Consider the following 22,819-nt stretch of genomic DNA (forward strand, 5'->3'; position numbering starts at 1 on the left):
GTCAACGCTCTTTTATCCCCGCGGATGGTGTGTTGGTCTCGCGCTGGTCGGCACTGTTTTATCCCCCGCTGGTCAGTGCTCTTTTATCCCCGCGGATGGTGTGTTGCCTTTAACTTCTCTATCCTCTATAGTAAAAATACTATCTTTAACTTCTCTTGTTAGCCACGGTTGGATCACTTTTCTTGTGAGGTTTTTGTGCCTTAAAGGAATATATGTTGGTTGTAAATTATGTATTAATTCTTTAAATGCTAACCATTGTTTGTCTACTGTCAAACCTTTTAATGTAGTTTCCCAGTCTACCTTAGCCAACTCTCCCCTCATACCTGTGTAGTTTCCTTTGTTTAGATTTAAGACCCTAGTTTTGGATTTAACTAAATCACTTTCAAATTTAATGTAAAATTCTATTTATTATGGTCACTGTTCCCTAAAGGCCCCTTTATTACAAGGTTATTTATTAACCCTAACTCATTGCACAATACTAGATCTAAAATAGCCTGTTCTCTAGTTGGTTCCTCAACATACTGATCTAGAAAACCATCTTGTATACATTCCATGAATTCATCCTTCACATTATTACTGCAAATTTGGTTTGCCCAGTCTTTATGTAGATTAAAGTCCCCCCCTGATTATTGTATTACCTTTGTTACATGCACCTCTAATTTCCTGATTTATACTGAACCCCACATTATGGGTTGCATGATCAGCCATGATCATATTGAATGGTAGTGCAGGCTCAAAGAGCCGAATGGCCTACTCCTGCACCTATTTTCTATGTTACCACTACATAAACCTAGTCAGAACAATTCCTTATAATTCCGCACACTAAAATCAAGTGCCATTGGTAGTGCAGCAACACATTCTAAGACTAAATTGAATGTAAAGCAGAATTCACTTATATAATACAATCATAGAATCTTACAACACGCAAGGATGCCATTCAGCCCATTGTGCCTGTGCCAGCTCTTTGGTTAAGCTCTCCAATTAGTCCCACTTCCCTGCTCTTTCCCCATAGCCCTGCACATTTTTCCCCTTCAAGTATTTATCCAATTCCCTTTTGAAAGTTACTATTGAATCTGCTTCCACCACCCTTTCAGGCAATGCATTCCAGATCATCATAACTCGCTGTGTAAAAAGAAATTCTCATCTCACCTGTGGTTCTTTTGCCAATTACCTGAAATCTGTGTCCTCTGGTTACCGACTCTTCTGCCAGTAGAAACAATTTCTCCTTATTTACTCTGTCAACACCCATCATAATTTTGAACACCTCCATTAAATCTCTTCTTCACCTTCTCTGCTCCAAACAGAAAAAATTCAGCTTTTCAACCCTGATACCATTCCAGTAAATAAGTAATGTAATATGTGGCAGTGAATAGTTTCATACTTGCCTGTCCCAGTTCATTGGGTCCTGCAATTGGGATTTCAAATGCAGTTTTGCCCATCACTGTTACCAATGTAAATCTAACCGACTTCATTATACATACAAACTGCTTACTTGCAGATCCTGTTGACTTTTAGTTGATTCTTTATTTCATTACCATGTACTCTCTTGATTCTGCTGTGATGCACGTTGATTTGATAAACAGCACAGCAAGTTGCATCATTTTTTTAGATTGCGTAAATTGAGTCCTAGGTTTGTCCAAAAGCCCGAATCAAGCTCAGTTACAACTTTTAAATGGTTGGTCTTTTAGTTTGCAGATTTTGGTGTGGTAATGCCTCTGTTTTTGTTGTTAAATGTGATTCTCGGATCTGAAGGTTCCCTGTTAACCATATGATAAATCGTAGTTAGTACGGGTCAATCAGAAATCAAAAAGGGACTCTACAGTCATACAAATGCAAAACCTTTAGCAGTAAGATGTTTCTTTAAATATTTGCATCACAAAATGTACGATTTTCTGTTAAGTTTTGGTTAAAAGCCTCCAATTTAGAATGCTTACATGGCGTAAGATGATTTATAGTCCATTCAAAATATACCCAAATTCTTGTTAACTAACAGTACGTAACTCTTCTTGTTCAGTGGGTGAAAATGAAATGCAATTTTGCTTCACTAAAATTGTATTTTTTAATTAGAGGCTTAGCATCAATGATTGAATTTGCAAAACGGTGTCATTAATGTGATAACTGAGGGATACTTTTCCATCTTTTTAATGCTGATCCATTTTGTTCTATCTGGGTTAGGGAATTGAGAAGAGATTTAAAGTCTGTTTCATCTTTACTATTCCTCTTGATTCACAACTGTAATCTGGCCATGTATACTGGCTCTGCTATGATACAATGCCAAGTTAGCACATGCAACAATGCATTGGTATGTGTAATATTAGCGTTGCACAATGCATAATAGGGCACATTGGGCTGGATTTTCGGCTTGTTTGCGCCTCTGGTAGCGCCCTGGAGGGGTGGTAAATGGTGTATCTAGGCGTAATGCCAGGCATCCAGCTTTTAGTGCCTGGCCGGCAAATTCGGCTTATGGTTTGTGGGCAGCGCAAAAACTTACTGCCCCGCCCTCTAGTTTCACCGAGATCATAATGTCAATCATCATGCAACGCTCCGCTAGTGCCCCGGATTAAAAATTCAGCTGTAACGCCTCACTAAATGCCCGCCCCAGGAAACATCTCAAAAACTAGGCGTTACCAGGGTACAGCAGGCGGTATTGGCGGCGAATGCAGGGATCAAGATCCTACATCGCAGCTCACAGTGACTGCAGCGGTTGGGCGCAGCACGCTGCGTGAATCTCAGACTTGCCAAACGGCACTTTTATTTCCACTACAGTGTCCTTACGTCACTGTGAGAATTTAATGGGAGCATTGCTAGTTTGCCAGCATATCATGCTGGTTGCCATTGCCAGGTAGCATCAAGCTAGAGGTTGCCATTGCCAGGCGGCTTCAAGCTAGAAGCCAGAGGCTGCTGGCCATGTCGGGCCACGGATGAGGAGAGCCGAAGAGGTCCGGGGAGGAAGGCTTATCCCCACCGGGTTTACAGGCACCAACGCTCATACCTCCATCTCTCTGAAGAGCAGTGTGTGAGAAGGCTGCGCTTCCGAAAGGAAGTGCTGACAGAGATATGCCATCTCCTATAGGCAGACCTACAGCCTTCCAGTGCCAACAAGATTGCACTGCCCGTTGCAGTGACAATGACTGTGGTGCTGGCCTTCTATGCCTCTGGCTCCTTCCAGGCAACAGCAGGGGGCATATGCAGCATCTCTCAATACGCTGCACATCGCTGCATTCGCAACATCACAACGGCTCTGTATGCCCGCAGAATGGACTTCATAAAGTTCCCAATGAGCAGGGAGAGCCAGAATGAACAGGCATGTGGGTTTGGCAGAATTGCAAGCTTCCTGAGGGTGCAAGGAGCCATTGACTGTACACACGTGGCCTTGTGAGCACCATTCGACAATACAGACGTTTTCAGAAACCGAAAGGGATACTACTCCCTAAATGTGCAGCTGGTGTGCGACCACACGCAGCACATCCTTGTAGTCAATGTCCGCTATCCAGGGAGCGCACATGATGCTTTCATCGTGCATGAGAGCAGTGTCTCATGAATGTTTCAGCGCTAAAGGGAAGGACAGGGCTGGCTGCTCGGGGACAAAGGATACGGCCTAGCCACCTGGCTCATGACCCCCGCAACCCCACCACAGAAGCTGAGCAGCGCTACAATGAGAGCCATGCAGCCACCTGCAACATCATCGAACAGACAATTGGGTTGTCGATTCCGACGCTTGGACCGCTCTGGAGGCAGCCTTCAATACTCCCCTCAACAGGTCTCCGAATTCATTGTGGTGTGCTGCATGCTGCACAACTCAGCCATAATGAGGGGTCAGGCATTGCCAGTAGGGATTGTAGGGCCACCTCAGGAGTAGAAGGACGACAAAGAGGAATCTGGTGAGGCACCGATTGCCCAGCCACCACATCCACGAGGGAGGCAGCGTGGAGAAGCTGCCGGATCAAGAGCTGCATGTCTCCAGCTCATAATGGACAGGTTTGCTTGAATTGAGGAAGCTGAGAGATGCATCCATTGCTGGCCATGCTATGTGCCACTATAAAGGCACATCTACGCTGAGCTTCGCAATGATTCACAAGAAAACAACGGCAAAGGCTCAAAGTGAGAATTTTGTGAACAAAAGTATCAACAATATCCCCCCAAAAAAATGCAACAATGCAATTAACCAGCAATTCCAAAATATGCAATAATACAGCAAAAGCCAATGATACTATAAACCAACAAAATTAAACTATACAATAAACAGCATCCTGCTGCAAGTCACTCAGGTACAAGTGCATTATTGCAAAATAACTATGTACAGGCATACTCATTATATGGGACCGCATTTGCACATGGTTGTGTGACCCCATAGTGGGACTTTAACCATAGATTTCCCCCCTTCCCACGCCTGCTGCTCCTTCTCAATGAGGCCTCAGTGCCTACAGCAAGGCTGCTTGAGGGCTGCTGTGTTAGGGGGCAGACAATGCAGATGGCGTATGGCAATGTCCTGGACCAGCTCTGGGCCTGGAAGGCTCAGCTACCGACTGCAGCGCCTCAGCATCGGCGCAAGCAGTCTTTGGTGGTTTGGGTGTGGACCGCATAAGTTGCATGGTTGGAGAGTCAGTGGTGGGAGCCAGAATGCTGTCATCCTGAGGAAGGACAGCACCTTCCATTTCCTGGGAGCCATTGACACTCAGACGGGGCTGGGCCTCAGCATCCAGAGCACGATGTGTGTCTCAACTTGCTGGCCTACTTTGGCACCATCACTACCCCGTTGGACAGTAGGGAAGACAGAGAGGATGGCACCAGTCATCGACCACATGACATCACCAAGCTGCAGCGTAGCTTCTGCCTGCGATGCGATCAATGCTGCAACGTGATCAGTGGCATGCGCCACACATTCTGGAATGCCACTGTCGCTGCTGGAGACCACCTGCCTCTGTGAGTGGGCAAAAATGGCCTCGCTGGAGTCCTGAATTGTACGGACAATGCGTGAGGCAGCCTCCGCAACACTCACAGCAAGTTTGTCTGTGCTCTCTGGGATCCTACCCAATGCATCCATGAGCTCATGGTGCATCTCTGTGTTATACCTGGGCATTGCCACCAAGTCCAAGTCTACATTTGCCTGTTCTTCAGCAGGCCTACTGTGCAAACTCACCCTCCGGAGAGCTGGCCTCTGAGATTCCCCTCCCGCACCACGTTGCTGTAGGCTACTGGGGCCAGGAGTGTCCCTCCTCAAAGCCTGGGAAATCAGCCTCGTACCCATATGTAATGTGGCCAGACAGGGCAACTGGTGGGCTCTGAGGCTCTGGCATAACACTCTCTTCCCCTCCCTCATCGTCTCCACCATGGCCAGATGTAGATGGTTCCCTTGAAGGATGTTGCGCTTGTGGCTGGTCATCTGCAATAGCTCAATAGCTGCCATTGTGTGGATGTGCAAATGTCTTCACTTCAATCTGTGTGGATGTTGCATGAGGTTTGTGTGTGATTGGGAGGAGGTGAGAGGCAGATAGCATAGGGGATCAGGGTCCTGTTTATTAAACGCATATCAGCAGTGGGAGTGGAGTGCGAGGAGAGTTCACAAGGATTAGGGAACAAGAAGGTATGTGCATCCTGAATTCAGAAGCAATGGCTGGAGAAGTAAGCCTTCACCTTTCTGATGCATTGTGCAACCCACACCATGGCCTGCAAGACATTGAGAAGGGCAGTACGATCAAAGACTTCACATACTGTGTGACATTCATGTTGGAAGGATAGGAGGCATACATAAATGTGAAAGGTACTCACCCTGACGACTCTCATAAGGTCATTGAACTCCTTGCGGCATTGGGTGCCAGTTCTGGCCACTGTGTCTGCCGCGGGCACCTCCTGTGCGATCTCACGCCAGATGCATATAAAGATGCTTGGCAGTGGCCTCCCTCCCCCAACCAGATGCAGTGCAGTCCACCTCCTTTCCACTGCCTGCACTAAGGCCTCAGCAGCCTCTAACAAAAATCTCCTGGCACACTGCCTGCTCTCCTGCTGTGCCATCTCTGCCGAAGTTCCAGAAGTCGGCCGGGTCATCTGCGCATGCGCACAGGAAGCCACCACGCCCTGAAGTACCGCCTGTGCCCGGGAAAACTGAAACGCGTCTGTGCATGCGCAAAATGGCAACCTTTTTTAACGTTGCAATTTTCGGCTTGGGCGCACAAAGTTCGTTGTGTAATGCCTGATTTAGCACCCCGATCATGGATCCTCATTTTTTGCTGAAATTTCCAGTCGAAGGCGCAAACTTTTTTCAGGCGGTATCGGGGCCGCCATTACCGCCCCGAAAACAGTAAAGCGGAAAATCCAGCCCCTTATCGAGAAAATGGGTTGGTTGACAGTTATATCACAGCTGGATCTACATCATTACCAACATCCAACTGAAGCTCTCTAGTTATTTAGTTCCCATTCTGTAGTTTACAGTTGCTGTAGTTCCTTTCCAGAGTTATCTGGTAAAGATAGTAGGAGCAGAATATGGGTTACTTTTTTCTCACTATTTTGTTGTGTGTGATATTTTCCTGCAGGGCTGCTGCACGCTGTAATAAGGGTATTGAAGTTCTGTTTGCTGTAGCTCTGGAACACTTTGTTCTGGTGGTGGTACGGGTGCTTCGAGGTCCCTCCCAGGCAGACGAAAGCCTGAAGAAAATACGTCGCCTGATCCATTGTCAGTGGTGTGAAGAGCGGGTCTTCTACAAAAAGTGCCACATGCTGGAAGGTAAGACTATCTCAACAAAATGATGCACAACAAGCTTATTTAAAAATATTTTATTTTATTGTTTATTTCATGAATTTTCCTTCCACTGAAATGATGGAAGGTGTAACCCAGGCAGTGTTTGTTTGTGGACATTCTGGTCAACAACCAACACTGTTCATCATTCAAGTACTCCCAGTACTTTTTAAGGGTCCACTTAGCATTGTAATGTTGCAGCATCTAATTCCGCCTGTTCTGTCATGAGTGAGCTATGTAAATAGTAAATATTCATCAGAAGAAAGCTTGTGCTACAGCATTTCAGTTTAGTCCACAGGTCCCATGGTAGATTTTAACTGAAGGATAACTATATCGCTTCAGACCCGAGCCATTGACTTTTTACACTTCCTTCTCCCGTTTCTTTTTCTCTCTTTCCCTCCCTGGTCAATATCTAATGTCGACATGCCACCTCTCATCTATCCTCTCTCATATACTGTCCTTCAAACTCCTTACGCATAGAATTCATTACTCTTCAACCTTCCTACTCTCCTGCTGCTGTCCCAGGCTTGACTCCCTTTTACACAAGCCTACAGCTTCCCTCTGTGCCTCTCTTGGCATTCTCCAGTGGCCCTTGTCGCAATCTCCTCACAAGCAGCAACCCCAACTGTCCCATCCTAATCTCTCAACGACCTTACCGCCCAGCTTGCCCTGGGAAGGCTAACCTTGCCAGTCTCCTCCCCGTGCAACTCATTCCTCCAACCAATGACCGTGTGTATACTGGTAGTGGATCAACCATCACGGATATTCTCAAAATCTCCTTACAAAATGTCCGTTCACTTTCAAACAAGGTCCTTGCCATCCATGACTTTATCATGGATGAATGCATTGACATCATGGCACTAACGGAAACTTGGTTGAAGGACAATGACACACTTCCTTTAATCGAAGCCTCTCCTCCTGGCTGTACTTTCTACCACTTGCCCTGCCCAGACCGCCATGGTGGAGGTATAGCTCTCATTACTAAATCATACCTTGGTCTGTCCCCTTACTCCTCCGACACTTTCATCTTTTGAACATCTCGCCTTATTCCACCCCTCTAACCTCTCATTCAAAACTCTCGTTCTCTACCGCCCACCCTAACATGATTTAAAAACTTTATCGCGGATATATCCTCACTGCTTTCTTTACTCGGCCTTCTCATCCCCGAATGATTTCAACCTCCATCTCAACTCATCTTGTTCTCTCTCCTCTGAATTCACTACTCTCCTGTCCTCCCTTAATCTCTCCCTCCATGTAAATTCCCCAACCCATATTCACAGCCACCCCCTTGACCTTGCAATCTCTCATGGCCTTTCTATTCCAATTATATCAATTAAAGATAAAGCCATCTCTGACCATTGCCTTGTATCATTAATGACCCACATTCCCTTCCAAAATCCAAACCTACTTCCTTCTGCATCCGCCCCTGGAAAAAAACTCTCTCCAAACTCTATTACAACTGCACTATCAACTCGAAACTGTCCAACCTTTGGCCCTCTTTTAACAATGACATTTCTTCAGCCACCGATCTGCTCAATCACACCCCCACTACCATCTTTGATGCCTTAGTCCCTATTAAAATGATTACACTCTCCCGCCCTTACCATTCCCCCTGGTACAGCCCTCATCTTTGCTCCCTCAAGCCAAAAGGGCGCAGACTTGAACGGATGTGGCGGACAACTGGTTTAGCCATTCAGCGCCAGATCTAGCTCGAACACCTAAAACACTATCAAATCTTACTCTTGTCTACAAAAATTGCTCACTATTCCAGGATCATTCTGGATTGCAAAAAATAGCCCCAGACTACTATTCTCTACTGCTAACGGTCTCCTTAAACCCCTCTCCCCTGTCTCCACCACACTCACCTCCAACAACAAATGTGAGGAGCTCATGTACTTCTTTCTATCCAAGATTGAGACCATTCGATCAGCTGCCTCACCTAGCCCACAGGGCCAAACTTCATCTGACGCTCCCACCTGCCCTAGCCCTAAACTCACATCTTTTTCTAGTTTCTCTTTGATCTCCCCTCTTAATCTCTCCAAACTCATCTTATCCATGAGACCCACTTCCTGCTCCCTTGACCCTAAACTGCTGACCACCCAACTTCCTTTTTTGGCTTCCATATTAGCCGACATTGTTAACGGTTCTCTGTCCTCAGTTACTGTTCCTCGCTCCTTCAAATCTGCTGTCATCACCCCTCTCCTCAAAGAAACAACCCTTGATCCCACTTTGCTTGCTTGCTATTGCCCCATCTCCAACCTCCCTTTCCTGTCCAAAGTACTTGAACATGTTGTTGCCTCCCAAATCGGTGATCATCTCTCCATGAATTCAATGTTTGAATCCCTTCAATCTGGCTTTCGCCCCTGCCACGGTACCGAAACTGCCCTGATCAAATTCACAAATTACATCCTCTGTGACTGTGACAAAAGTAAACTATCCCTCCTTGTCCTTCTGCAGCCTTTGACACAGTTGACCACTCCTTCCTCCTCCAACGCCTCTCCACCTATGTCCAGCTAGGTGGGACTGCACTCGCCTGGTTCCATTCTTATCTACCTAATCATAGCCAGAAAATCTCCAGCAATGGCTTCTCGCATCGTTACCTGTCCTTGGTCCCCTCTTATTTCTCATCTATATGCTGCCCCTTGGCAATATCATCCGAAAACACGGAATCAGTTTCCACATGTATGCAGATGACACCCAGCTCTACCTCTCCACCACTTCTGTCAACCCCTGCTTGGTATTTAAATTGTCAGATTGCTTGTCCGACATCCAGTACTGGATGAGCAGAAATTTTCTCCAATTAAATATTGGGAAGACCGAAGCCATTATCTTTGGTCCCCGCCACAAACTGCGTTCCCTAACCACTGACTCAATCCCTCTCCCTAGCATCAATCTGAGGGTGAACAAGACTGTTTGCAACCTAGGTGTCATATTTGACCCTGAAATGAGTTTCCAGCCACATATCCGCAGCATAACAAAAACGCCTTTTTCCACCTCCATAACATTGCCCGCCTCTGCCCCTGCCTCAGCTCTTCTGCTGCTGAAACCCTCATTCATGCCTTTGTTACCTCTAGACTTGACTACTCCAACTCACTCCTAGCCAGCCTTCCACATTCTACACTACGTAAACTTGAGGTCATTCAAAACTCAGCAGCCTGTGTACTAACTCGCACCAAGTCACAATCACCCCCCTGTGCTTTCTAACTTATATTGGCTCCCGGTTAAACAATGTCTCGTTTTCAAAATTCTCATCCTTGTTTACAAATCATCCCACAGACTTGCCCCTCCCTATCTCTGTAATCTTTTTCAGCCTCACAACCTTACAAGATGCCTGCGCGCCTTAAATTCTGGCCTCTTCATCGGTGGATGTGCCTTCAGCTGCCTGGGCCCTAAGCTCTGGAACTCCCTCCCTAAACCTCTACGCCTCTCTACCTCTCTTTCCTCCTTTAAGACACTCCTCAAAACCTACCTCTTTAAACAAGCTTTTGGTCATTTGCCTTAATTTCTTCTGTGGCTCAGTGTCAAATTTATCTGTTTGTCTCTAACACTGTTGTGAAGCACCTTGGGACTTTTTACTACGTTAAAAGCGCTATATAAGTAAAAGTTTATTATTATTAATTACTGTTGTGATTAAAGCTGAAGGCTTCCTGCTACATTGTTGTTTGTGTCCCACTGAACAAAATTGCTAATGTCAGAAGCAGTTGTTGGAGCTTGATGATGCCATTAAAAATCAGTAAATATTTGTACAGTTTTACAGGCAACATTCCCAGAAAACCAGATGCATTAAACACTTCTGGCCATGGGTTTCTGATGTATCAAAACATTTACTGCATGTGGTATTATGACCATATAAGTTTTGAGTCAACACTATACAATATAAACATTGTGACTATTCTGTAAATTGATTTACGACAGTGCTGTCTAGTAACAAACCATTGGTCTGTTTTCAAACTGATTTTGTGTTGTTCTTTCAGAGAGTGCATACCGTCAGCTGCCCTGTGACTGTCATGGAAGTATGCCAGGAAAGACGGCAGTGGAACTCGGACCATTGTGGTATGTTTGCTTCTTGTAATTAAGGACTCGGCATAATATTCCAAATTATTGTTTGCCCTCACATTAACAGTGCTGAGGAATGGAACATTTTTCTCCCTCTACCCAATGAGTTTGTCCACCATTCCCAGCTCAGATTGACTGCAGGTATAATTCCCTCCTGCTGCTCCAATCAAGGAATTTCAATCTCATAAGCGCGCTCTCCAGCATAACATTTCCATTTCTTGTGGCAGTTGTGTGAATGTACCCAAATATGGAAGAGTTGCAAGCAGCATTTGCGCTTTGATTCAGGTACTGGGAGCTGGTATGCAATTATCCACACTCCTTTCACACAAGCTTCTGAACAGCTTCTGCAAAAGACAGCTTCAGCCATCTGTCTGTGCCACATTTAAGTATGGGTTTGGGAAGTGAAAAGCCAAGACCATGTTTAAAGCAGGGGTATCCAAGCTATGAGTTGCATAGGTTCATATCATATCGTCTCAAGGCCACATTAAAAGTTTAAATTCACATTCCTGTTAATTTGCATTTATCTCAAGTTGCTGATATTAACAAATCTTGGTGTTTTGATTTAAGATTTATACAGTGAGGCACCAACACCAACAACAGCCCTTTCCAAATACCTAAGCTGACTCAATTCAAACAAGACAAACCAGCAAGTAAGAAATATGAGTACAAATAGGACTGAATTGCCTGGGTTTCAGTGACTATATTGCATGGGCTCAGGAGCCACACATTATCCTCGGGCTACAGGCTGGACACCTCTGATTTAAACCCACTCCACCACATAATCCCTTTCTAAAATGTAAAATCAAATGAAATGGCAGCTGTTTTGAGGGAAGGTATACTCAGAAAAGCCATAATTAAAGCTGAAACACTTTTAAAGAGTTAATTTCCAAAGTCTGTAGAAACAAATATTGGACTGGTCAGAGATGATTCAGCATTGCTGACTAATGTGGGAGGGGGCGGGACCCCCGGGTGATGGTAGATCTCTGTGCTTGTAATCTCATGATCATTATGCAAAGAACTCCAATCATGCAGGGTCTTTAAGGCAACATTGGTAATTTATTACATTGCTACAGTGACTACACTTCAAAAGTGCTTGATTGGTTGTAAAGCACTTTGGGACGTCCTGAGGTCGTGAATGGTGCTATAGAAATGCAAGTTTTTTTATTGCAGCAGTTTGTGTTTTATTTTACATCTTGTTGAAGTGTAACTAATTCTGTGAACTGAACCTTAACGCTGTTTTCTGGTGCAAGTTGCAAAGTAGTAGTAATCAGTTAATACATTTAAAGTAGTAGTTGTTTAAACCAGCAATTTTCAAACTTCGAACTCCAAAAGACAGACTGAAAACAGTGATGTCACTAAGAAATATTAGTAAACAATGACAATGGGCGAGTGAGTCAAAAAATACAGGAAAGCACCACAATCGGCTGACCCTTGTTTGAGAACCTTGGGGCCGGATTTTCGGCTTTCAGGGTTTTTCGGCAAAAACAGTAGCAATACATGAAATTTACCGTTTGCGCTGAGCTACTGTTTTTATCCCGAACTTTTGGCCTTTATGTCTGTACCAGTGGCGCATCAGTAAGCGGGGCGTTGCACGAGGATTCGCACCGCAAAAACGCGAGTTTCGCCATATTTAGTCTGACTGCAAGAGAGGCCTTGGGAAGGGGGGAAAAAATTCCCCAAAACATTTACAAGACCCTTAACTATCTAATCGCTGTAAAAAAATTTTAAAAATTAAACTTTAACTTACCTTTTTTTAGGTTTTCATACTTACCGCTGCTGGCAGGGCTGCACCAACGGGTTTGGCCTGTCGGTATTCTGGGCGTGGCATACTGGTCGGGAGAATGCCGAAAGTACGACGGTAACGCAATCCGCATCATTGCACATCGCCGCACCTCTCCCCGGTGGTACTTGGGAGCGCCGCCACAAACAGGAACCCGAGGATCCTGCCCGGGCTTTGCGGCCAGGTTTTCGCCACGGAGGATCAAATCGTGGTGCAAACACGGTCGCAAACTTCTCGAATATCCGGCCCTGTAAACTCACCTTATCACCTCTGTCTTCCAGTCCATTAATATCAAGATGCTTATGCTTGTGCACAAATCCTTCCCTGCCCATCTCCCATCCTACTTCTGCAAGCTCTCCCAGCTCAAACCCTCTGGTCTTCTGACTCTGACCTGCTCGACCATTGACGACAGAGTCTTTAGTTGTTGAGGACCAGCAGACTGAAATTCTTTGCCCATTGCTACAGCTCATCCCACCTTCAAAAGCCTTTTTAAAATTTTCTCCATAACTCTGTATAAATCAGTACTTTATTCTGAAAAGCCACCCATGTAAATCAGAAAGTGTTCTATAACTTAATACTCCATAGCGACATGGATGATAGTGGATTGTTAATCATTGGAGAGGCTTCAGGATCTCAACGTGCTTTCATTGGCATGATTAAAGAAATTCCTGAAGAGACTCAACAAAGTAGATAAGAAATTGCTGACAAAACAAGGATGTGAAAAGTCCTGGAAAGTGACAAAGTGATTGGTCCAATCAGCACCAGCCGTTTTCATGCAGGTGACATTGTTTAACTTTGATGTGATCGATTAGCAGCACTGTGCGGGAGAGGTGCCAAAATATTGGTTGTATGCAAGTTTCAAAATGTTAGCTCTGCCTTGTCACTCTTCCCAAGCAGGACTTGGAAAATGATTTAATTTTTCTTTGCAATTGGGATTTCTGTACTAATGTTTTAATGGATAATTTACCTCTACGTAGATCATTGAAAGAATAAGCACTGCTGCAATTAACTATTGCATTATTGGTGCAGAAATGGCAGTCGGAGGCTTCCCCAGGCGGAATGTCCGACCAGAAAAAAAGGCCCACATATCTCAAGGGTGCAGGGGTTTCGCAAGCATCCCTGGGATCACGTGGGCCTGCCCAACCAATGAAAGTAGGGGAAACCCCATTCATACTTAATGGTGAGTTCTGTTTGTATGGAGCTATGAATGAGAATACTCCAAAAATACAAACACATGAAATAATTTTTTAAAAACACATTACATATTTAAAATTAATTAAAATGACATTTAATTAAATATTTTTTGAAAAATATTTTTTTGAATGTTTTAACGGGCTAAAAATAAACATATCTTAATGGACAGGATTTTTTTATATATAAGTGAGTGACAAAAAATGACTTTTCTATTTTTCTAAACTCTTATGCTGGCATAAGAATTTCAAAGCATTCGCTGGGCAAAAATTGGGCAAATAGCCCAACGCTTCGCCTACAGGTGCCCATTTCTGTTCGATACATACGATCGTCAAGAGAAGCGCAGTGCATGTCTAAACCTGGAACTTATGGGGTCCCTCTGGGTGCGTGCGCACCTTGTACACACACCCATAGGGCCCGCGAATTCATCCCCATTGTGATACCCTGGTTATGCTCATCCAGTGTTTGATTCAATATCCAATTATTCTCTTCACAGATTTTACAACTGCTATTTTTTTTTCAATATTTTTTCTATTTAGATTGTTTTCATCTATAAATGAGCTTGTGGCTTACCAGGGATATTCCCACACCAGCAAGGGATTTAGTACTTGGCTTTGCCCCAATTTATGTACTTGCTGTTCTTTTTTTGTCTGATTAGTATTTTATTGAGCAGAAACAAGTCCAGTGGAAGCAGTGGTCTAATTTGATCCAGATCCCAGTCTGCTCAATGTGGCCTTTGTTCTGTGGGACAGATTCAACACCACCAAAACTAAGTGAATCTGCAAATCTTAGCCGTGTGTATGTGAAGACAGCTCTGTATAGATGAAGCTAAAGAAGACACTTCCCTCTGTTTGTTATTTGTAGCACAGTTGTGTGTACGTTGTACACATGTTTAAGTTTAACTACAAATGGCAAGCAGAGGAAATTTTCCACTTGAGTTGTAAAAATTATGACGCATTAATTCACTGTTGCCATTGGATTACATCTCAACCTCAATTAAGAGCCATTTGTCTCTTGAAAGCTCTCAACTCTTGGCAATTTTTCTTTTAAGCTGGCAGTTGTTTGTATCATATTCTGGTTTCTACAGTTACTAAGAATGCAAGATTTTTTTCCGTTCTACAAGCGCATTGTGATCTTTTTTTCTGATATTAGATTAAAATTGCAAACAGCACTCCTGATTGATCAATAGCGACTGAATGATTAATCTTGTTTCTGCCATATACATTTAGTGTTTTTCTTTGTGCGTGATATAATTGGGGACTGTCATAAATCTCCCTTTTTACAGTGAGGCAGATAACACAGCCATGAACACGTCACACAAGCTTGTATGTCAACCCAAGTTTTTTGTTGAGTCTAACGGTACAATACAGGATTTCCGGTGAAGGGCAACAGCTGCATAGAGGTTGATAGGATGTCCAGTGTTACTGCAAGTCTTTTTTCTCTTCAGGGGAAAATAAACAAAGTAATTTGCTATAGACTGCAGCCAGACCAAGCTTTGTAACAGTGAAATCCTTAGCTTAATTACTTTGTGGGGGATGGGGCAAATAATCAAATATTGCTGTCACAAAAGCAGAATACTGCAACTGCTGGAAATCTGAAATAAAAGCAGAAAATGCTGAAAACACTCAGCAGGTCAGGCAGCATCTGTGGAGAGAGAAACAGATTTAATGTTTCAGGTGGATGACCTTTCATCAGATGCTTGCATCCAGTTTATCTGTAAAATATATAGGCGTATAACATACTTCCACCTAAAACAATATAAATGATACTGTAACACTGAATCTCTATTCAATCATAGTGTTTATCATGGTCCGTTGTTGGAGCACTGCAGGTGTGATGAAATGCCAGTGGAATTTCCCTCACGCTGCCAAGTTCCTTATCTTGCCCAAGTTACTGGGGTAATGCATCTTTAGGAGGAGAATTGTCTCTGATCCTCTCTCACAAAGCACCATTGTGGCAACCAAGGAACAGTTGGTCCTCTCCCTTTCACCTGTCGTTGCTGCATGGCCCTGAGAGACCAGAGGAAAATAACTAAGATCTTGCTTAAAACTTTTCTGTTTCTTTTTCGTGAAACAAAACAATTTTAGAGATGCATTGACTAGTGACGATGGGCCCAGTTTTGGCTATGACTTGCATCAATTTTTTTGGAGTAAGTTGTTTTATCTGGTGTAAGTTTAAAAAATGCCATTTTCCCCCCCAAAATTTGCTCCAGAGTAAGTCAGTTAGGTACGCTTTATTTTAGTTCCATTTTTTTTTCAAAATGGGGCGTTCCCAGACATTTACGCCAGTTTTGGCCATTTATGCGACTTTGGCCAGTTAAAACTAAAAAAAATCGTACCTCACTGACTTACTCTGGAGCAAATCGACTTAGGTCAGCGTATGTGGTCAGCTCTGAAAAACCTTGCTGGCAGTTAAGAAATCGGTGCAGGTTAGTACATTTAAAGCACCGAGACTTACAAAGCACAAAAATAAGCATTCAATAACATAAAAAATAGAAGGAAGCTGAGGACCTGCACCAAGACTTATGAAGCACTAAACAAACCACAAAAAGTAATAAGTAATCAATCAATAACAAATAAAAAATAGAAGTCCTACCTTTATGCCAGAATCAAGTTTTTTTTTAAGTTCCCCCTTCTTCCCCCCCACCCCTCCCCGCCAAATCAAAACACTCTTTCTTCCCCCACCGCCAAAACACCCTTTCTCCCACCTACCCCCCCAAAAACACTCTTTCTTCCCCCCGCCCCTCCCACCAAAAACACTCTCTTTCTCCCCCGCCAAAACTCTCCTCCCGGCCCCCCTTCGCCAATCAAAACTTTCAAGCACAACCATCAATGAATAAAAAATAAAACTGAAGTCCTATCTCTGTCCGGGAACTCAGCCAACCGGCCGGTGCGGGAGGCCACTCGGCTGGGGATAGAGTGTGGTGAGATCGGGGCATCCCTTCGGCCAGGGATAGGAGCTGTGAGCATCGGGTCCTGCTCACAGCCCGCAGGACACGCTGGGAAGGCAGGCGCATGCGCGTAGACGTGACTGAGCATGCATGCAGGTTCCGGCACTCTTTTCGGTGCTGACCTGTTGCTCTGCCCCCCACTTCAGAATGCACGCCAGCTGGAACCCCGGGGACTCGGAATAGCGGCCAGGGTGGGGTGACTTTTTTCCGGCGCCGTCTCCAGCGTGCAAAGTCGGCGCACTTAAGGTAAGTGCGCCGAAAAAAGGGGTTGGCCAAAATTGAACCCCATAAGTGTACAGAGATCCCAGAGTTTTTAAACAGTTCTCAATATCACAAATGTCACTGTCTTTGAAGCTAACTGAACATGTGACTCACGGTGGTGGCAAAGTGATGGGTGGAACTTGAGTTGCATAAGGACTTTCTGTATGTATCATTTCTTCAGTACAAGTACTTATTGCTTATAACCACTGTAATCCTGGATAGTATCTGCACAAAGCTTACTTTATTTAGTTGGTTAAAAGGTGGCCGCAATGAGCTAAAATTACACTTCATAATCAGTAGACAGCCTTGACAACTTTCTTTTCTTTCTTGGCTTCTATTCAATTTCAAGGGCAGGATCATTGTTTAACACTGGCTTCTTGCGAAGAATGCTGTTTGAGGCTGTTCAGCATGGAATTGAAGACATCCAGCCTTTGCTAAAGAACCTGATCTGTGAATCCGAATGCACAACCCTGAAGCACTATTCAATATTTGGACCAATGAGCCACAGCAGTCAAGGTCAGTTTGCCCAGTGATACAGTTTTCGTAATGGTTTTGAAAGTGGATGTGTAAAGCAGTTTAGCGGCATTTTGGTGGAAGAATTGCAGCTACCTCCAGTTAAAGTTGTAAATTGTGCTCAGTTTGTGAAAACAGTACGTAAGTAAGCCGTACAAATCCAGAAAGTTGCTTTGTGTTAAGTTGGGTGGTCTCAGCCATGGCTCCATTTAGGGAACTTATGGGCTGGATTTTCCGATCCTCCGGCATTGCCAGGTGTGCAACGCCTCTGGTTACGACACCACTGTTTTGAGCCTTACCCGACCCATGCACCTGTAATGACTGCCTGGGAAATAGAGAGGTCCAGCCATGCTGGCGGCGGAGAGGAAGGTAAAGTGCTACAAAAGTAAGTGCGAGTGTTTTTTGTAATTTTTGTGTGGTTTGTTTTGCGGTGGCATGGGCAATGTTTTAGGAATATTTTTGTGTTTTTTTTTTAGTTTTTCCCCTCCCTCCCCAGGCCTCTCCCGGAGTGCTCACAACCTGACTCTTCAGCTTGGGAGTTTCCCTTCCTTGCACCAGGAGAGGTGTACAATGCCTCCCTTAGCGCTGCACCCCCTGAAGCAGGGCCCAGATGCCCAAACTTAAACACTAAAGTGCAAACTATTCCCACCCGCTAACTTTCCTGCCTGCCGCCATTATTGCCACGAAAACAGAAAAGCCGAAAATCCAGCCCAACAACTGGCCTCAATGTCCCTTAGAAAGGGGGAAATGTAGCCAGAGTTCCCACCCTGAGAAAGGACTAATTAACAATCTTGTTGTGTGAGGCCCCGTGGGGAAGAGTGACCATAATATGGTAGAATTCTTTATTAAGATGGAGAGTGACACAGTTAATTCAGAGACTAGGGTCCTGAACTTGGGGAAAGGTAACTTCGATGGTATGAGACGTGAATTGGCTAGAATAGACTGGCGAGTGATACTTAAAGGGTTGACGGTGGATAGGCAATGGCAAACATTTAAAGACCACATGGATGAACTTCAACAATTGTACATACCTGTCTGGAGTAAAAATAAAACGGGGAAGGTGGCTCAACCGTGGCTAACAATGGAAATTAAGGATAGTGTTAAATCCAAGGAAGAGGCATATAAATTGGCCAGAAAAAGCAGCAAACCTGAGGACTGGAAGAATTTTGTGATACAGCAGAGGAGGACAAAGGGTTTAATTAGGAGGGGGAATATAGAGTATGAGAGGAAGCTTGCTGGGAACATAAAAACTGACTGCAAAAGCTTCTATAGATATATGAAGAGAAAAAGATTAGTGAAAACAAACGTAGGTCTCTTGCTGTCAGATTCTGTTCAATTTATAATGGGTAACAAAGAAATGGCGGACCAGTTAAACAAATACTTTGGTTCTGTTTTCACGAAGGAAGACACAAATAACCTTCCGGAAATACTAGGGGACCGAGGGTCTAGTGAGAAGGAGGAACTAAAGGATATCCTTATAAAGCAGGAAATTGTGTTAGGGAAATTGATGGGATTGAAGGCCGATAAATCCCTGGGATCTGATAGTCTGCATCCCAGAGTACTTAAGGAAGTGGCCATAGAAATAGTGGATGCATTAGTGATCATTTTCTAACAGTCTATCAACTCTGGATCGGTTCCTATGGAGTGGAGGGTAGCTAATGTAACACCACTTTTTAAAAAAGGAGGGAGAGAGAAAACGGGTAATTAGAAACCAGTTAGCCTGACATCAGTAGTGGGGAAAATGTTGGAATCAGTTGTTAAAGATGAAATAGCAGCGCATATGGAAAGCAGTGACAGGATCGGTCCAAGTCAGCATGGATTTATGAAAGGGAAATCATGCTTGACAAATCTGGAATTTTTTGAGGATGTAACTAGTAGAGTGGACAAGGGAGAACCAGTGGATGTGGTGTATTTGGACTTTCAAAAGGCTTTTGATAAGGTCCCACACAAGAGATTGGTGTGCAAAATCAAAGCACATGGTATTGGAGGTAATGTATTGACGTGGATAGAGAACTGGTTGGCAGACAGGAAGCAGAGAGTCGGGATAAACGGGTCCTTTTCAGAATGGCAGGCAGTGACTAGTGGAGTGCCGCAGGGCTCAGTGCTGGGACCCCAGCTCTTTACAATATACATTAATGATTTAGATGAAGGAATTGAGGGTAATATCTCCAAGTTTGCAGATGACACCAAACTGGGTGGCGGTGTGAGCTGTGAGAAGGACGCTAAAAGGCTGCAGGGTGACTTGGACAGATTAGGTGAGTGGGCAAATGCATGGCAGATGCAGTATAATGTGGATACATGTGAGGTTATCCACTTTGGGGGCAAAAACACGAAGGCAGAATATTATCTGAATGGCGGCAGATTAGGAAAGGGGGAGGTGCAATGAGACCTGGGTGTCATTGTTCATCGGTCATTGAAAGTTGGCATGCAGGTACAGCAGGCGGTAAAGAAGGCAAATGGTATGTTGGCCTTCATAGCTAGGGGATTTGAGTATAGGAGCAGGGAGGTCTTACTGCAGTTGTACTGGGCCTTGGTGAGGCCTCACCTGGAATATTGTGTTCAATTTTGGTCTCCTAATTTGAGGAAGGACGTTCTTGCTATTGAGCGAGTGCAGTGAACGTTCACCAGACTGATTCCCGGGATGGCGGGACTGACATGTGAGGAGGGACTGAATCAACTGGCCTTTTAAACACTGGAGTTTAGAAGGATGAGAGGGGATCTCATAGAAACTTACAAGATTCTGATGGGACTGGACAGGCTAGATGCAGGAAGAATGGTCCTGAAGTTGGGGAAGTCCAGAACCAGGGTGCACAGTCTAAGGATAAGGGGTAGGCTATTTAAGACTGAGATGAGGAGAAACTTCTTCACTCAGAGAGTTGTTAACCTGTGGAATTCCCTACTGCAGAGAGTTGTTGATGCCAGTTCATTGGATATATTCAAGAGGGAGTTAGATATGGCCCTTACGGCTAAAGGGATCAAGGGGTGTGGAGAGAAAGCAGGAAAGTGGTACTGAGGGAATGATCAGCCATGATCCTATTGAATGGTGGTGCAGGCTCGAAGGGCCGAATGGCCTACTCCTGCACCTATTTTCTATGTTTCTATGTTTCCTGATTAGCAAGAGCATCTATGTGCACATTCTGTAAGGAGAAGATCTGGCTCCACTACTGTGTCCCCCATGACGCTACAGCCTTACAGCACTTGCTTGTTAAAGATCAGTGGAAGAGTTGTCACTTTGCCAATTACCAGTAGGCGATTGGGACGTGTGGATCATACCCCTGCATGCCTCAGTGCTTTAAGACTGGAGGGGAAACAATTGAAGGGGTGGGAGAATACACATTGCCATATTTTTCAGCAACCGACATTTGTTTATTTTGATTGATAAATCAAGGCAAAGGGCCAAGGCTCTTCGTGCATAGATTGCGGATCATCACAATTGCTTTACAAACATGAATCATTTGGTGTGGGTACGATAATGCATCAACACCACCGAGCACACTGATTATCTGCATCACTGTCAGCAAAAAAACCCACTCAAGTTTGAATAAAACAATTGCTCATAACCGCAATATATATGTGATACAAATCAACCAATAGCCTGAAATGATTGAAGGGCTATGGACATATCACAGGGTTTTGGTTTTGGACTAAATGAGATTTACCGTCATTTGAACCCTGCAGTGAGATAAGTGTAATTTGTCCATTATTTTCTATAATTGCAATTTTTTCTTTTCAAAAATTACTTTCAAGCACAGAAGTGCTTCTGATCTGGCTGCCATTTTTTACCCTCCTGCAGCCTGCCCATGTAGTATAAACATCGACGGGCTTATTGAATCTGTCACGCCACTAAATCTGCTAAAAATGTTACCATTATCATCACCCACAAAAAAAAGATTGAGGTATAATTTATTCTCTTTTTAAAATGTACATTCCTTTCATAATATTTGTATACATTGTATTTGATGGTGTATTTCCTCTCCCTACTTGATGTTACACACACATTCACCTTCCATTTTTGGATTACGCCTCTATGTCGTACTTGCCCTCCTTCCCTCTGGGGGAAACACCTGGTCTCGCCTTAGCTTAGCAAAGCTAATACCAGAACAACATAACTGGTTACACTGTAGTGCCAGCTTGGCTCAATGATAGCAGTCCCACCTCTTCAGTCAAGTTGGAGGTTCAATCCCAACTGCAGGACTTGGGCACATATTCTAAGCCGGCACCTCAGTGCCACGTTGAAGGAGTGCTACATTGTCGGAGGTACCATCTTTCAAAAGAAACATTAAACTGAGGGCCCCCCTGGTTGTTCATGTGGATGTTAAAGATTCCACGGCACTATTCGAAGACCAGCAGGTGAGTAACTGGCCAACATTTATCTTTTAGCAGAATAGATTAGCTGGTCACTTCGAAAGTAATTCATTGGCTCTAGGGACTGCCTGAGGAAATGAAAGGCACTGTACCAGTGCAAGTTCAGGCACTATGGGCCCACGTTTCCACATGATTTGCGCCTGATTTTTAGGAGCAACTGGTGGAGAACGGACTATCATAGAAATCGCAATTCTCCACATTTTTTTTTCTGCAGTTCTAGTCAGGTAGAACAGTTCCACTTTGGAACAAAATTTTTTCTTCAAAAGGGGGCGTGTCCGGCCACTGACGCCTGATTTGAAAGTTTCCACAGTGAAAACGTACTCCAAACTAACTTAGAATGGAGCAAGTGAAGATTTTTGTAGAACTGAAAAAACCTGTTCTACACATTAAAAAATCAGGCGCAGGTTACAAATTAGGCGTCCAGAACGAGGTGGGGGGGAGAGGGGAAGGGAAGTCAGTAAATTCTACAATAAATCCTTATTTATACTTATACAAATATTATACAAATAAATCCAACCTGAATAAAAATTTATAAGCAAAGAAAAGATTAAATAAACCATCTTCCTACCTGTGTGAAAGTGCTTCAGCCAGGGAGAATGCTGCAGCAAGCCTCACAAAACGAGGCAGCCATTCCCGAACGCAGGGGGGGGGGGGGGGGAGGAGGGGGGGGATGCCGTTCCAGACGGCGGGAGGGAGGGAGGGAACCGACTGCCGACCGAACGCGGAGGGGGAAGGAAGCCGTTCCAGACGGCGGGAGGGAGGGAACCGACTGCCGACCGAACGCGGGGGTGGGGGGAGGAAGCCGTTCCAGATGGCGGGTGGGAGGGAACCAACCGACCGAATGCAGGGGAGCAAGCTGTTCCAGACGGCGGGGAGGGACCGAACGCAGGGGGGGGGAGCCGTTCCGGGCGGGGGAGGGGGGGAGTGCGGGACCGACCGACCGAACGCAGCGGTGGGGGGGGGGGGAGGA

At 44.6% G+C, this 22,819-nt stretch overlaps 1 protein-coding gene across 5 annotated transcripts in view; it reads left to right on the top strand.

The window, feature by feature from the left end:
* trmt1l (tRNA methyltransferase 1-like) overlaps positions 1–22,819 on the top strand; it is a 155,237-nt gene that overhangs the window by 105,087 nt on the left and 27,331 nt on the right. For all 5 annotated transcript variants that reach the window (XM_070887175.1, XM_070887170.1, XM_070887171.1 and 2 more), the window contains 3 exons: positions 6,531–6,721; positions 10,708–10,786; positions 17,321–17,487. In XM_070887175.1, the coding sequence (XP_070743276.1) occupies positions 6,531–6,721; positions 10,708–10,786; positions 17,321–17,487 (437 nt within the window). The remainder of the gene's footprint in view (positions 1–6,530; positions 6,722–10,707; positions 10,787–17,320; positions 17,488–22,819) is intronic.

This window comes from Pristiophorus japonicus, chromosome 8 (genome assembly GCF_044704955.1).
Source record: "Pristiophorus japonicus isolate sPriJap1 chromosome 8, sPriJap1.hap1, whole genome shotgun sequence".
Classification (NCBI taxonomy): domain Eukaryota; kingdom Metazoa; phylum Chordata; class Chondrichthyes; family Pristiophoridae; genus Pristiophorus; species Pristiophorus japonicus.